Source organism: Bombina bombina, chromosome 4 (genome assembly GCF_027579735.1).
Source record: "Bombina bombina isolate aBomBom1 chromosome 4, aBomBom1.pri, whole genome shotgun sequence".
In the NCBI taxonomy this organism is placed as follows: domain Eukaryota; kingdom Metazoa; phylum Chordata; class Amphibia; order Anura; family Bombinatoridae; genus Bombina; species Bombina bombina.
Genome location: NC_069502.1, coordinates 1157541274 through 1157557971, shown reverse-complemented (window position 1 = coordinate 1157557971; position 16698 = coordinate 1157541274). Strand labels below are relative to the sequence as shown.

Here is a 16698-nt window from a genome sequence, read left to right as displayed (position 1 = left end):
GCAACGCTAGCCACTGCGCAGCGTCCCTACCTACAGCAGCATGGAGCTGACAAGATACTGGTCAGAACCCTGTGAAGAGCACCTCAACCTGATCCGTCGCTATGAGGGCGCTGATTTCGTTCCAGAGGTAAAGAGGCGGCTAGTCCGATATGGTCCAGACCCTGCACAGGAGGTAGTCAGTCGCCTCATCCGGGAATTGGCTACTGAGAACGAAGCGGCACGAGCCTTTGAGCGCCAACTGTGGAGTTTGAGGGTATGGACACCTGGTCTCTCTCCCCAGCCGCAGCATGTTCCACAGGGAGAGGAGAGCAGCGACCTCCCTCCCCAGCGGCAGTATACTGTGCAGAGGGAAGAGACAACCAGTCTCCTTCCCCAACCAGAGATACCAGAGGCAGCAGGCCTCATAGACTGGTCCTGGGAGGACCCCCAGCAGGCAGGTGGAGATGGGACCGCAGTCTCTCTACCGGCCCTACAGGGATGCTGGGCAGGCGGCCTAGATCCCCAGCGACAGACCCAGCTACAGGGAGGGGAGAGCATCGACCTCCCTCCCCAGCCGGAGTGTGCCTTCCAGGGAGAGGAGACAACCGGTCTCTCTCCCCAGCCGCAGCATGTTCCACAGGAAGCGGAGAGCATCGACCTCCCTTCCCAACGGCCACCGGAGTATCAGGAGGAGGAGGTAAGCCAATCTCCCCCTCCCCAGCTAACTCCTAACTTGGGCCCAGGGTTAACAGTGGAGATGTTAACCCCCACTGACCCCCACGTTCCCTTTGCCACCGGGCAGGACTATGCCCCAATTCCCCCAGCAGAAGAGCTGGCATCAGGACAGAGCGCTGCTGGCCTCTGCCCTACAGACCCCCTTGTTACAGGACTGGCCTGCAAACCCCTCACCCCAGCAGAAGCGCTGGCACCAGGGCAGAGTGCCGCTGGCCTCTGCCCCCCAAGTACCATCAGCTATTTGCCCAGCTGCACCAGGAAGGCAGAGGATGCTACCCTTTCATCCTATAACCTGGAACCTACAGGCCAGTACTACTTATTGTGGGGGGGCTACTGTGCTGCTAATGTTTATTTGTGGGTGGGTTGCGAGACTAACTTAGGCACTGACCGACAGAAGGTCAGGTGCCTGGTTAGTCTCCCTCCAAAAGGGGAGATATGTTACAAACTGCTGTTTGTAACTGGCCCTTTAAATGGAAAATTGCCCTGCTTCCCTGGATTTTGGAGAAGCCTATTTGCCAGCCTCCTTCCTCATGACTATGGCCCCTGGAAGATTGTGCCCCTGAGAACATATTAACTTTTATTGGGTGTGTATGGCCCTTTAAGAACCATCTGGGGACATATTGTGACTTTGATGAACAATGCCCCTTTAAGACTATGTCCCCAGACCTGTGAAATGACTTGTCCCTGGCTTTCTCCCACTTGGTTCAGTTTCATTGTGTGCCATTAAGAGTTAAATTTTGTTCAGCTTCAAGAAACCTATTCTAAATACAAGTCTGCTGGGATTAGCTCTAATTAGGTTTAGTGATCAACTTTCCCATTGTCTAATCAGACTTCTAGTATTGATAAGGTGGACTGCATTGTTTTATTGTGTGTAATGTTATCTGCTGAAGTAAATGTTGTGGCCTGTCAAAGGGAGTGTCTCTCTATCTAATATCAAATGTGTGATGGGGGATTTTATGCCTCCCCCTGAGAGTGTCCTGTTTGCATGTAACCTCAATAAAAAGGAGGCTGTGTGCTCCAGCACATCAGACCTATTTTCTGTCCCTCTAACTTGCAGCTTTGACTCATGTTTGTAGGGGACAGCTTCAGCTAATATCACTACAGGGATTGCTGACTATGGTGCTGATGATTCTTTGGTGAGCGCTAGGAGCATCCTTTTCTACGGTCCAACTTCCAGCCAGCCTGGAGGCAACCGTAACACTGTCTATCTGCCATCCACATTCCAGGAGTAGACAACTAAGAAGCAGATTTTCTGAGCAAACAGACTTTTCATCCCGGGGAGTGGGAACTCCATCCAAAGGTGTTTTCCAGCTTAGTCCTCAAATGGGGGGTGGTGGAGTTAGAGCTGATGGCGTCCCGTCAAAATGCCAAGCTTCCAAGGTACAGTTCAAGGTCAAGAGATCCACAGGCCGTTCTGATAGATGCTCTGGCGGTTCCTTGAGTTTTCAGGTTGACATACCTGTTTCCTCCGTTTGCTCTCCTTCCACAAGTAATTGCTTGTATCAAACAGGAGATGGCGTTGGTGATTCTAATAGCCCCTGCGTGGTTTGCAGACCTAGTGGAGATGCCATTTCTCCCACCTTGGAGACTACCTCTGAGGAAGGACCTCCTGATTCAGGGTCTTTTCCGTCATCCAAATCTCGTTTCTTTGAAGCTGACTGCTTGGAGATTAAATGCTTAATTCTGTCTAAGCATGGTTTTTCGGAGTTGGTCATTGAGACCATGATTTAGGCTCGCAAGCCGGTTACTAGAAAGATTTACCATAAGATATGGCATAAATGTCGTTATTGGTGTGAATCCATGGGCTACTCTTGGAGTAGAATTAGAATTCCTAGAATTTTGTCTTATCTTCATGAAGGCCTGGAGAAGGGATTGTCAATCAGTACCCTGAAGGGTAAGATTTCTGCTTTATCAGTTTTACTACATAAACGTTTGGCAGATGTGCCAGATGTGCAATCTTTTTGTCAGGCCTTGGTCAAAATCAGAACTGTCTTTAAGTCTGTTACTCCTCCTTGGAGGTTTAACCTTGTTCTTAAAGTTTTGCAGCTGGCTCCGTTTGAACCATTGCATTCCATAGACATTAAGTTGTTATCTTGGAAAGTTTTGTTTCTTGTTGCGATCTCTTCTGCTTGAAGAGTCTTGGAACTATCAGCTCTGCAGTGTGATTCCCCTTATCTTATTGTTCATGCCGATAAGGCGGTTCTTCTTACTAAGTTAGGTTTCCTTCCTAAAGGTTATTTCTAATAGATATATCAATCAGGAAATTGCTGTTTCCTCTGTGTCCTAATCCTTCTTCCAAAGAACGTTTGTTACACAATTTGGATGTTGTACATGTTCTTAAATTATATCTTAGGAAAGAAAAACACAATTTATGCTTACCTGATAAATGTATTTATTTCCGTATATGTTGAGTCCACGACCCCACCCTTTATTTTAAGACAGTTGTTCTTTTGACTATAACCTCAGCACCTCTACACCTTGTGTTACTCCTTTTTCTCCATTTCCCTTCAGTTGAATGACTGGGGTTTGTGGGTAAGGGAGTAATTCTTGACAGTTTGACTGTGGTGCTCTTTGCCTCCTCCTGCTGGCCAGGAGTGATATTCCCAACAGTAATTACTCAAGCCGTGGACTCACCATATCCGGAAATAAATGCATAAATTTAGTTTTTTCCCATCTGAACCTCGTGAATTTTATTTAAATGCATTAGCACTCATTTTGCATTCAAATGAGTAGTAGATTTTTTTTTTTCTGGCAAATCCTCTCCTTAATTCCACTTTATTAATGCAAGCATTGAAATGTTTTTTTGTTTTAAATTGTATGCATCTGAATCATGAAAATGTAGAGTCCCTTTAGGGGGTAAAGAGTTGATTCTGTGTACATAGAGTGGAAGAGGAACAGTGGGATTAGGGTCATAAGGTATCAGAGTTGTATCAGACAGAATTTTAACAAAAGGTTCCAAAGTTAAAGGGACATAAACCCATATTTTTTCTTTCATGATTTACAAAGAACATGCGATTTTAAACAACTTTCCAATTTACTTTAGTTATTTAATTTTCTTCATTCTCTTGATATCTTTTGTTGAATTGCATATCTAGATAGGCTCAGTGGCTGCACATAGATGCCTTGTGTGATTAGTTCACCCATGTGCATTGTTATTTCTTAAACAAGGGATATCTAAAGAATGAAACAAATTAGATAATAGAAGTAAATTGGAAAGTTGTTTAAAATAACATTCTCTATCAGAATCACGAAAGAAAAAAATTTGGGTTTCATATCCCTTTAATCATGACCACAGCTCATTACTGCAGTACAAATCTTTTTATGGAATAAAGGCACAAATTGAATACAACATTAAATAAAGTGTACAGGGCTATTCAGTGTTTTTATAGAGGAGCTATAGGTTCATGTCACTTATTGTATGTAAATTTATGTAGAGAAGTTTGCTGATGTCCATTTAAACTTTTTTAAACAAAATTGGGGACCTTGCATTTATTCAAGGTCATAATGCTAAATAACACTATTTAACATGATTGTCATTAAATTGTGTTTAAAGGATAATGTCCGCTTAAAACCTTAAAGGGACTGGACACTATTTGTAAATGCATTATGTAATTTACAACAAAAAATAGATCAGTAAAATCTATGGAAAAAGTAAAACACATTGAAAAACAATGAAGCCACTTCCCTTATGTAGTAGCGGCAGCTGTAAAAGATGTTCTGTGTTTGTGTAATGGCGCCAGCCGGTTCCCGGGATCAGCGTGTAGTTTTCAGCTAGTACACCGGAAGTCTGGAAACACAGCTTGTATAATAAAATCTTAACGCGTTTCAACAGTGGTATACTATCTTTTTCACGAGATAAAAACCTTAATCAAACAGCTTTGTGTAACGTTTTTATCTCTTGAGAAAGACACTATGCACTGTTGAAACACATTGAGATTTTATTATACAAGTTGTGCTTAAATAGGGAGTGTAAGAGCAGTGAAATAGCAATTAAAGGGGCAGTAATCACCTTGTAATTAGACACCATTTCTGTTGTGTTGCTATAGAATAACATATAAGCCAAATCTAAACCATTTTTAATACGAACATCCTTTTTACAGCAATTAGTTTTCAATAGCCAAACTCCACCCAATGTTTGCCCTATTTGGAGGAGCCAATCTGGACTTAAGTCCTCAGACAACATGGCTAGCCACGGTCATAAAGTTAGTATAAGATGCATTGTTTTGCAGTTGTTATCTGATAAAGCCAATTAGGGACATGAATATAGCAGCCTTGGTAAGTCAGCAAGATGCATTTAAAGTTCAGAGAATTAGAAATTGGCCGATTTTCAGAGCTAAATGGCATGAAAAGGTGACAAAATAAATAATGTAATAAGTTGTTTCATGAAACATAACTAAACATTTTATTAAAAAATCTCAGTGTGTACTGTCCCCTTTAGTAGATTATACTAGTCCTTATCCATCAAATGCTGCATTTCAAGAATGGTTTACTGTTTAAGACTAAAATGGGGGGGGGGAAATCAATTCGCATTATATCTTGATAAAGGATCTGATATATAAATGTTTACGTATAATCCTAAAAAGGACTTAAAGGGCCATAATACCCAAATGTTTAAACGCTTGAAAGTGATGCAGTATAGCTGTAAAAAGCCGACTAGAAAATATCTCCTGAACATCTCTATGTAAAAAAGAAAGATATTTTACCTCAAAAGTTCCTCAGTAGCCACATCCCATTGTAAAGGATTTCTAAGCAGCATTTTAGTGTTTCTGTCCTGGGACAGCTTAGGGGATGAGCCTCCTGCACTCTCATATTTCCCTATTCAGCTTACTATGAAGTCAAATCTCATGAGATCACCGTAAAAGAGTTCATGACCTCAGCACTGCGGATGCTGATTGGCTGCTGTTCATTTCTTCATTTTTTTATTTTTTTTTACCTGCAGCTGGGAGTAGCTGAGTATAACTTTTTACACAGAACTTACTCTGCTGAGCTGAGGAGATTGTGAGGTAAAATATCTTCCTTTTTTACATAGAGATGCTCAGGTGATATTTTCCTGTCAGCTTTTTACAGTTATACTGCATCAGTTTCAAGTGATTTAGCATATGAGTATTATGTCCCTTTAATGTACAGTGGAATTATTTTTACCTGTGTCACTTCATTAAAGGGACACTCAGGTCAAAATTAAACTGATTCAGATAGAGCAGCAATTTTAAACAACTTTCCAATTTACTTCTATTAACAAAAAGTGCATAGTGTGTTTATATTTGCACTTTCTCTTGCTAAGTGTATCCAGTCCACGGATCATCCATTACTTATGGAATATATTCTCCTTCCCAACAGGAAGTTGCAAGAGTCCACCCACAGCAAAGCTGCTATATAGCTCCTTCCCTAACTGCCATACTCAGTCATTCTCTTGCAAGCCTCAACATAGATAGGAGGTCGTGAGAGTCTGTGGTTTTTTATACTTAGTTTATTCTTCAATCAAAAGTTTGTTATTTTTAAATGGCACCGGAGTGTGCTGTTTATCTCAGGCAGTATTTGGAAGAAGAATCCATTTGCTGTTCTCACACATTCTGAGGAGTGAGGTACTTCAGAGGGGGAATGGCGTGGAGGTTTTCCTGCAGATAAGGTATGTGCAGTAAAATATTTTTCTAGGAATGGAATTGACTAAGAAAATACTGCTGATACCGAAGTAATGTAAGTAAAGTCTTAAATGCAGCGATAGCGACTGGTATCAGGCTTATTAATAGAGATACATACTCTTATAAAAATGTGTTTTAAAACGTTTGCTGGCATGTTTAATCGTTTTTTAACGTACATTGGTGATAACACTGTAATGTTGGTATAGCCTTAAATGCAGTAAAAGCGACTGGTATCAGGCTTATTAATAGAGATACATACTCTTGTAAAAATGTGTTTTAAAACGTTTGCTGGCATGTTTAATCGTTTTTTAACATATGTTTGGTGATAAAACTTATTGGGGCCTAAGTTTTTTCCACATGGCTGGCTTAAATTTTGCATAGAAACAGTTAACTGAAGCTTCCCACTGTTGTAATATGAGTGGGAAGGGCCTAATTTAGCGCTTTTTTGCGCAGTTAAAATTACAAAATGAATCATCCAGATTGACTCAGCAGTCCCATGAATACTACAGGACATTTCTAAAGGGCTAGAAAGACTTCCAAAATCGTTTATAGGGAAGGTAATCCACAGCTCTGCTGTGGCAGTTTGTTGTGTCTGTTTTTAAAAACGTCTGTCGTTTTTTTTATCTGTTTTTTGCATTAAGGGGTTAATCATCCATTTGCAAGTGGGTGCAATGCTCTGTTACCTTATTACATGTACTGTAAAAATTTCGTTTGTTTTACTGCCTTTTTTCACTGTTTTTCAAATTTTGACAAAATTTGTTTCTCTTAAAGGCAAAGTAACGTTTTATATATTTGCTTGTTAACTTGATTTAAAGTGTTTTCCAAGCTTACTAGTCTCATTATTAGTCTGTTCTAACATGTCTGACATAGAGGAAGCTCTGTGTTCATTATGTTTTAAAGCCATGGTGGAACCCCATCTTAGAATGTGTACCAGATGTACTGATTTCATGTTAAACAATAAAGATCATTTGTTGTCTTTAAAAACATTATCACCAGAGGATTCTGTCGTGGGGGTAGTTATGCCGACTAACTCTCCCCACGTGTCAGACCTTTTGACTCCCGCTTTAGGGACTCACGCTCAAATGGCGCCAAGTACATCAAGGGCACCCATAGCGTTTATTTTACCAGGGGATTCTGTCGAGGGGAAAGTTATGCCGACTAACTCTCCTCACGTGTCAGACCCTTCGACTCACGCTTCAGGGACTCACGCTCAAATGGCGCCAAGTACATCAAGGGCGTCCATAGCGTTTATTTTACAAGACATGGCAAAGGTGGTGAATAATACTCTGGCAGCAGTATTAGTCAGACTACCTGAAATTAAAGGAAAGCAGATAGCTCTGGGGGTAGATACAGAGCATACAGACGCTTTAAGAACCATGTATGATACTACCTCACAATATGCTTAGTCTGTGGGTGATTTTTTTTTGACTCAGGGAAGATGATTTAACCTGATTCTGATATTTCTACATTTAAAATTTATGCTTGAGAACCTCCACTTGTTGCTCAGGGAGGCTTTGGCTGCCCTGAATGAATGTGTACAATCGCAGGGCCAGAGAAATTGTGTAGACTGGATAAATAATATGCAGTGCTGGTGTGTACTGATGTTTTTCCAATACCTAAAGAGGTTTATTAAAAAAATTTTAATAAGGAATGGGATAGACCAGGTGTGCCGTTCTCTTCCCCTCCTATTTTTTAGAAGAATGTTTTCTAATAGTTACGACCACACGGGACTTCTGGCAGACAGTTCCTAAGGTGGAGAGAAGAGTTTCTACTCTAGCTAGGCGTACCACTACCTCTGGCGAGGACAGTTGTGCTTTTTAGATCCAATGGATAAAAAATGTTTATTCAACAGGGTTTTATCCTGCAGCCCCTTGCATACATTGCTTCTGTCACTGCTGCTGCGGCGTTCTGGGTTGAGTCTCTTGATGAGGCTTTACAGTTAGCGACTCCATTGGATGAATATATTTGACAAGCTTATGCTAGCCAATTCCTTTGTTTTCTGATGCCTTTGTTCATTTGACTAGACTAACGGCTAAGAATTCTGTTTTTTACTATACTGGCGCGCAGAGCGCTATGGCTTATATCATGGTCAGCTGTCGTGACTTTAATAAATAAGCTACTTAACTTCCCTTCAAGGGGCAGACTCTATTCGGGCCTGGTTTGAAGGAGATTATTGCTTATATCACTGGAGGAAAAGGTCATGCCCTTCCTCAGGATAGGTCCAAATCAAGGGCCAAGAAAGGTCTAATTTTCGTGCCTTTTAAAACTTCAGGGCAGGTGTGGCATCCACTTCCTCTAAGGCAAAACAAGAGGGAATTTTTGCTCAGTCCAAGGCGGTCTGGAGACAATCGGACCTGGAACAAAGATAAGCAGGCCAAGGAGCCTGCTGCTGCCTCTAAGGCAGCATGAAGGAACGGACCCCTATCCGGTAACGGATCCTATAGGGGGCAGATTTTCATTCTTCGCCCAGGCGTGGGCAAGAGATGCCCAGGATCCCTAGGCATTGGAATTTATATCCCAGAGATATCTTCTGGATTTTCAAAGATTCCCCCCCCAAAAAAGTGGATATTTCGCCTTTCCAATTATCTGCAAACCAGATAAAGAAGGAGGCATTCTTACATTGTGTACGAGATCCATCCAGTTCCAAGAGAGGAACAGGGACAGAGTTTTTACTCAAATCTGTTTGTGGTTCCCAAGGAGAGGGAACCTTCAGACCTATTTTGGATCTAAAGATCTTAAAGAAATTCCTCAGAATTCCGTCTTTTAAGATGGAAACTATTCGTACCATCTTAACTATGATCCAGGAGAGTCAATAGAGGACTACAATGGATTTGAAGGATGTTTATCCTCACATTGTGATGCATAAAGATCACCATCGTTTTTCAGGTTTGCCTTTCTAGACAGGCATTACCAGTTTGTAGCTCTTTCCGTTGGGATATCTACAGCCCCAAGAATCTTTATGGAGGTTCTGGGGTCACTTTGGCGGTCCTTAGGCCGCGGGGCATAGAAGTGGCCCCTTATTTAGACGACATCCTGATACAGGCGTCAAACATCCAAATTGCCAAGTCTCATACGGACGTAGTACTGCCATTTCTGAGATCACATGGGTGGAAAGTGAACAAGGAAAGAGTTCTATATCGCCAATCTCAAGTGTTTCCCTCTTAGGGACTATGATAGATTCTGTAGAAATGAAAATTTACCTGACGGAGTCCAGGTTGTCAAAGTTTCTAAATTTCTGCCGTGTTTTCCATTCCATCCGCGCCCTTCGGTGGCTCAGTACATGAATGAAATCGGCTTAATGATAGCGGCAAGGGACATAGTACCGTTTGCACGTCTACATTTCAGACCGCTGCAACTATGCATGCTCAGTCAGAGGAACGGGGATTACACAGGTTTGTCCCCCTGTTAAACCTGGACCAAGAGACCAGAGATTCTCTGGTGACTATGTCGGGTCCATCTGTCCAAGGGTATGACCTTCCGCAGGTCAGATGGGACAATTGTTACAATAGATGCCAGCCTTTTAGGTTGGGATGCAGTCTGGAACTCCCTGAAGGCTCAGGGATAGTGGACTTAGGAGGAGACCACCCTCCTAATAAATATTCTGGAACTGGGAGTGATATTCCATGCTCTTCAGACTTGGCCTCAGTTAGCAACTCTGAGGTACATCATATTCAGTCGGACAATATACACGACTGTGGTTTACATCAGCCATCAAGGGGGAACAGAAGTTCCCTAGCGATGTTAGAACTCTTACAATAATTCACTGGACAGAGACTCACTCTTGTCTATCAGCTATCCATATCCCAGGTGTTGAGAACTGGGAGGTGGTTTTTCTAAGTCGTCAGACTTTTCTTCCGGGGGAGTGGGATTTCCTCCGGAGGTCAAGACCAAGCAGGAGAGGGCTTTGGTGTTTTTGTCAGCGCCTGCGTAGCCACGCAGGACCTGGTATGCAGATATGGTGGACATGTCATCCTTTCCATCACGGTCTCTGCTTCTGAGACAGGTCCCTCTACCTCAGAGTCCTTTCAACCATCTAAATAGAATCAATCTGAGATGGACTGCCTGGAGACTGAACGCTTGATGTCATCAAAGCATGGCTTCTCAGAGTCAGTCATTGATACCTTAATACAGACATGAAAGCCTGTCTCTAGGAAAATTGAACATAGATATGGTGTAAATATCTGATTGTTATGAATCCAAGGGTTACTCATGGAGTAAAGTCTGGATTCCCAGGATATTATCTTTTCTCCAAGATGTTTTGGAGAAAAGGGTTGTCAGCTAATTCCTTAAAAGGGACAGATTTTTACTCTGTCTATTTTTTTGCACAAGCGTCTGGCAGGTATTCTAGACGTTCAGGCATTTTGTCAGGCTTTGGTTAGATCCAAACCTGTGTTTAAAACTGTTGCTCCACCATGGAGCTTAAACCTGGTTCTTAAGGTTCTTCAAGAAGTTCCGTTTGATCCTTTTTTGTTCCATAGATATCAATCTTTATCTTGGAAAGTTCCTTTTGGGTAGCTATTTCCTCGACTCGTAGAGTCTCCAAGTTATCTGTGTTACAATGTGATTCTCCTTATCTGGTCCTTCGTACGGATAAGGTAGTCCTGCGTACCAACCTGGGTTTTTTCCTAAGGTGGTATCTAACAAGAACATCACTCAAGAGATAGTTGTTCCATGCTTGTATCCTAGTCCTTCCTCAAAGAAGGAACGTCTATTACACAATATTGGACGTGGTTTGTGCTTTAAAGTTTTACTTACAAGCTACTACAGTTTTCATCAAACGTTCACCTTGTTTGTTGTCTATTCTGGACAGAGGAGAGGTCAAAAGACTTCGGCAGCCTCTCTGTCTTTTTGGTTAAAAATCATAATTCATTTAGCTTATGAGACTGCTGGACAACAGCCTCCTGAAGGGATTACAGCTCATTCTACTAGAGCTGTGGTTTTCACTTGGGCCTTTTTTAAATGTGGCTTCTGTTGAACAGATTTACAAGACGGAGTCTTGGTCTGCGCTTCATACTTTTTCAAATTTAACAAATTTGATACCTTGCTTCTTCGGAGGCTATTTTTGGGAGAAAGGGTTTCTTACAGGCAGTGGTAACTTCCGTTTAAGTACCTGCCTTGTCCCTCCCATCATCCGTGTACTTTAGCTTTGGTATTGGTATTCCATAAGTAATGGATGATCCGTGGACTGGATACACTTAACAAGAGAAAACATAATTTATGCTTACCTGATAAATTTATTTCTCTTGTAGTGTATCCAGTCCACGGCCCGCCCTGTCACTTTAAGGCAGGTAATTTTTTCATTTGAACTACAGTCACCACTGCACCCTATGGTTTTTCCTTTCTCTGCATGTTTTCGGTCGAATGACTGAGTATGGCAGTTAGGGGAGGAGCTATATAGCAGCTTTGCTGTGGGTGGACTCTTGCAACTTCCTGTTGGGAAGGAGAATATATTCCATAAGTAATGGATGATCCGTGGACTGGATACACTACAAGAGAAATAAATTTATCAGGTAAGCATAAATTATGTTTTTTGAGTCACCAGCTCCTACTGAGCATGTGCAAGAATTCACAGAATATACATATATGCATTTGTGATTGGCTGATAGCTGTCACATGATACAAGAGGAGTGGCAATATAACTTTGACATTTGTCAGAAAAAAGTCTACTCATCTGAAGTTCAGACTAAGTGCTATTGCATTGTATTGTTATCATGCATTTTTTTGTTTCTGAAAACCTACTGTATTTAGGTGTTCTTTAATAGATTTATTTTTTTTCCCCTCAAACAGCTATTAGGCATGAACTAGGTAAATCCAATTCTGCATAGAGACGACTGAGGTTCACCAGACAAAATCAATTGAGATCATAAAGAACTACATTTTTTAAAATGTTTATAACCTCTGATATCCTACAACTGAAGAACTGATGAGGAACTTTCAGAGACTTCATTTTGGATGTACGTGAATTCTTTCCTGGTTTTCTGCTTTTTTAATGAACTTTGAGACCGATGGATAAACCGTCTTAAAGTTACTGTTATAATTATGCAGAAATTACTTTCTCCTGTTAAAGGAGCTTGCAGTGCATTTAAAAAAACAAAATAATGTCAAGATGAAATTGCACATTTCAATATTCATGATGGTTAAACAAGACAGAAGAGCGGGGGAATGACTTTTGCGATCAATTTTATGACTGATCAGCCAGTTATACAGTTGTGAACTGCAAGTGTAACTCAGGTGTGTCTTCCTATATTTGCTATGTCCATGAATAACTTAAAAAAACAATTTAGGCTGTCACTGTATAATATGGAATTACAGTCATCGGTTCCTAGGAGGTGTGTGAAAACTGAGAGGAGGAGCTACACAAGCGTTGCACAAAGCGTGTTATTTTTTTAATGCCTTTTGACCGGATGCCTCTTGGGTTTGTAGATTAATTTAAAAGCAAGTATCTGTTTTAAAAAAATTGCCTTCCTAAATTGTTCTAATGCTTTTACCAAATCAATACATCTACATAATGTAAAACGGTAATCATACATCAAGGCTATGTTTATTTTTTTTAATGGAATTTAGTCTATTTTTGCATGGGGGAAATTCTTGTAAAATTGCTAACATAGCCCAATAATCAGATTAAGAAAGCAGTGCATGTCACTCATAAAACAAAAAGGATTTAATACCAATTGTCCAGCTGCCATGCATATCTGACCGTTTTCATGGATTATCATTCATCTTTTCTGTATCTCTAAAATCTTGCACTGGTTTCTTTATATGTTGGATAGATGTTGAGAGAAAACGTTTTACTTCAGCTTAAATTTAAGAAAATATTACACAAGGATAATAGTTACTTTTCATCTTTCATTTGCTTTTATTTATTTTCTTCCTGGGTCACTTTAAAGAAAACGTTGGTTGATTTATAGCAGCCTAATATTGAGGTATGAAAGTTATTCCTTTTTTTATTGAGGACACTGATGTTGCATATTACACCAATACACTATGTGCATTAGAGACGTAAAGAGAAAAATCTGCCACCACTCAATTCACTTATACTGTAGGGTTGTCATTCAGGAGTGATAATCATTATTAGAAAATAGTAATTTAATCAAAAACTTAGTGCAATGAAACACAGAAGAAATAGTTCTGTTGAACAGAAATAAAAAATAAATGCTGTATCAAGATGGAACTTGTGGGGAACACTAGCTGTGAAAATTGTAACAATCATTTGCTTAAGAAAATTAAATTCTCTGCACACAGCAGAAAACCTTAATTGCATAACCTGGTAAGTGCTGGTCACCAAAGCAAAATGCATAAATAAGGCTTTGAGCAAGGACACTAATCATAAATTCCATTACCCTGTTTCTCACTCACTACAGAGATCTGGACATTGTACACCAACAGGGGAAAATAAGATACCATATACGCAAGCAGCCTTTTCCTAAAACTGTTGTGCAAGGTACGAAGTGAAGGCATTGTTCCCAAATGCAGGGAACTTGCAAAGTACTGGCTTACTTTAGATCAAATAAAAGCATAGTCATCTTTAGCACGCTAACTTCAGTTTCTATAGACATTTCCACAACTAGTACATTCAGCCACGTAGAAAAAAAAATTGTTTTGTTTTTTCTTCCTAAAATGCTAAAGATTAATCCTAAGTGATATGACGTAGACATGCAGTCCAAAGCAAGAACGGTGGTATGGTCTGACTATTGAATGAAACTGGTTTATGCACTAAACGTTTTGTGCCTTGGCCTAGAATTAACATGATTTCAGTTTTAAAATAAATGTCTTCATCTTGTTTTCAGATCACTCATTTATTATCTTGAATTGTTTTTGTATATCCTTTTTTTTTTGCCTTCAATCTCCGCAATATTGGATGTAAAAAAAAAAAACAATACATACATAACACTAAGAAAAAATATTTGCCAAGAGGTAATTAGAGATTTCAGTCATTCAAATTACGGAGACTAAATTTATTTTACTTCACGTCAAACTAAAGAAGTACTGAAAACCATGTTTTAGTGGTCTTGTCTTTTTATTTGTATGGGGGTCTTAACCTGTAAACCGTTTAAGAAATCCTTCCTACTACAAGGAAGCAAATGCTTTCTCAACACTGTGATCTGAGCTGTGACAAATTGATACCATATGTAGGTTGCTAAGAAATCAATCTCCTTGGAGCTGAATGTAACAAATCTTAGTGCTGGTGCTGAAATCTCTACAAATTCTCATCATGATTTGGTTTCTGTCATAATTTTTTTTTGTCATTTGATGTAGACTTTGGAACGCTGATGAATGTTGGTAATTCATGCTTATGATTTTTCCTCTTACTTTTTCCAAGTCATCTCCTGCTATTTTTTACCATTGTTTTGTTTTAAATTTAATACATGCTAACTTTGTTTTTGTTTGATCAAATTAAATAAAATTGCAATATATGTGTTGCCATCATGTGTCTGTTAAATATATTCTATTTGGTCTGCCCTTTGAGAATCCAGGTGGATTTATTGTATATGAATATTAGTCATGTTTAGTTCCCATGGTATCTTTTCATGCAGGTTTACCTAATGTTATTATTATTTTTATTTTTTTAAAGAAACATTTACCAGAGTTGATTAAGCACTATGTAAAAGATAAAATGTAATACCTATAAATGACGAATGTATGTAAAGACTTTTGTAGTTGTGTATCTTATGTAGATGGCTTTCAGAATAGATATGAATCCCAGATCCAAGAACACATTAACATGCCATCAGAATTTTTATTTTTTCCATGCAGCTTTTACAATCTCAATTAAAATGTTAAGGTATGTTTCATGTATACCTTTCTATCTTAGGTTTTGCACACCCTATAAATAAATATTCATCCTTTTTTATATACCATTTTTGTGTCCCCACTTATATTTTTTTTAAAAAAGCCATTATTTTCTATGTGCATGTAAATTGCAACAGTCTGCTAAGGAATGAGGTAGCCTGAGTTAATACAACACTTGACAAAGCCTAGGTGCCTGGCAACCACAGCTGTTCCGTTTCTCTGGTTCCTTTTTTGCATACTATTTAACTGGCATGAGGTTGACCAATAGCCTGTTTAGAAAATAATTGTAGACTAATTCTAAATATTATACTGTTCTATTTTAAAGGGATATAAAACAGTCTTTCATTATTGTAACAAAAAAAGCACTAAGCGGTGGGTTATAACAGAAATTGACATACATATTTAACATTTTAAAAGGATTTAGATTTAATAAACTTTTTTTTAACTTAATTTGTGCAGTGTCCATTACTTCCTGTCCCAGCCCCTCAAGGAGGCTGGGGTCTCCAAAGGAAAAAAATATTCATTTACTTTCCTTTGAAGTGTTGCTAATAGACACCATAAAATAGCTCCAGTCAGTTTATTGCCCATGATCAGTAGAGGACTTAAGCTGCAAAAATGTGACATTAGAACTTAGGTTTTTGTAATGTCTGCATGCTTATCTAGCTGTAGGCACGGACTCATTTTGGATGAATAAAACAAGTAAGTTGTTTGCTTTTTAACGCAATGTTTCTTTTTATGTTTCCTTAGATTTAAGATCTATATGTTTTTTTTAAATAATAAAGAACTGCTTTATATCTCTTTAAGAATACATTATCGGTGGGAGTCAATGAACATGAATTAAAAGGTTTATTATAGTCAAGTATCATGCTCTGATCCATTAGAGCATGTCATTTTAGGACTATCAACCCTACAGTGTTTAACTCCTTTGCTGTAGAAGTGCTGCTTGAGACCCGCAGAGCACTGTTGGTCACAAGCAGAACTTGCCGCTACTACATCCAGGGGGATTACTAGGTGAAGGCAAATCATCATCCCAGGGGTCAGTAAACCGAAGAACTCTCAGAACCATCTATGTGAACAAAGGCAGGAAGCAGACTCAAAGTCCTAAAGTAATCAACCACTAGAAATTATTCAGGAGGTAGATGGCAATGCAGGAGCAAGGCAAAAACGAGCATTAGTCGGAGCACCTACCTGGGATGCATTAGGAAGCCTTTCAAGAAGTGTGTGTATGTATATACAGTATGTGTGTGTGTGTGTGTGTATATATATATATATATATATATATATGTATGTGTGTGTATGCATGCATGTATATGTGTGTGTGTATATATATATATATATATATTTCTTTAACATTGGTGTGTCCGGTCCACGGCGTCATCCTTACTTGTGGGAATATCTCTTCCCCAACAGGAAATGGCAGAGAGTCCCAGCAAAGCTGGCCATATAGTCCCTCCTAGGCTCCGCCCACCCCAGTCATTCTCTTTGCCGTTGCACAGGCAACATCTCCACGGAGATGGTTAAGAGTTTTTTGGTGTTTAAATGTAGTTTTTTTTTT

The 16698-nt window shown here is 39.6% G+C and overlaps 1 protein-coding gene across 1 annotated transcript in view; it reads left to right on the top strand.

Moving 5' to 3' along the window:
- The window catches only part of ENAH (ENAH actin regulator), a gene marked incomplete in the record, with an annotated part of 421876 nt that extends 406665 nt beyond the window's left edge, over nucleotides 1-15211 (top strand). The window contains 1 exon segment of the mRNA XM_053712606.1: nucleotides 12141-15211. Coding sequence (XP_053568581.1) covers nucleotides 12141-12178 — 38 coding nt within the window.
- Nucleotides 15212-16698: the final 1487 nt, after the last annotated feature.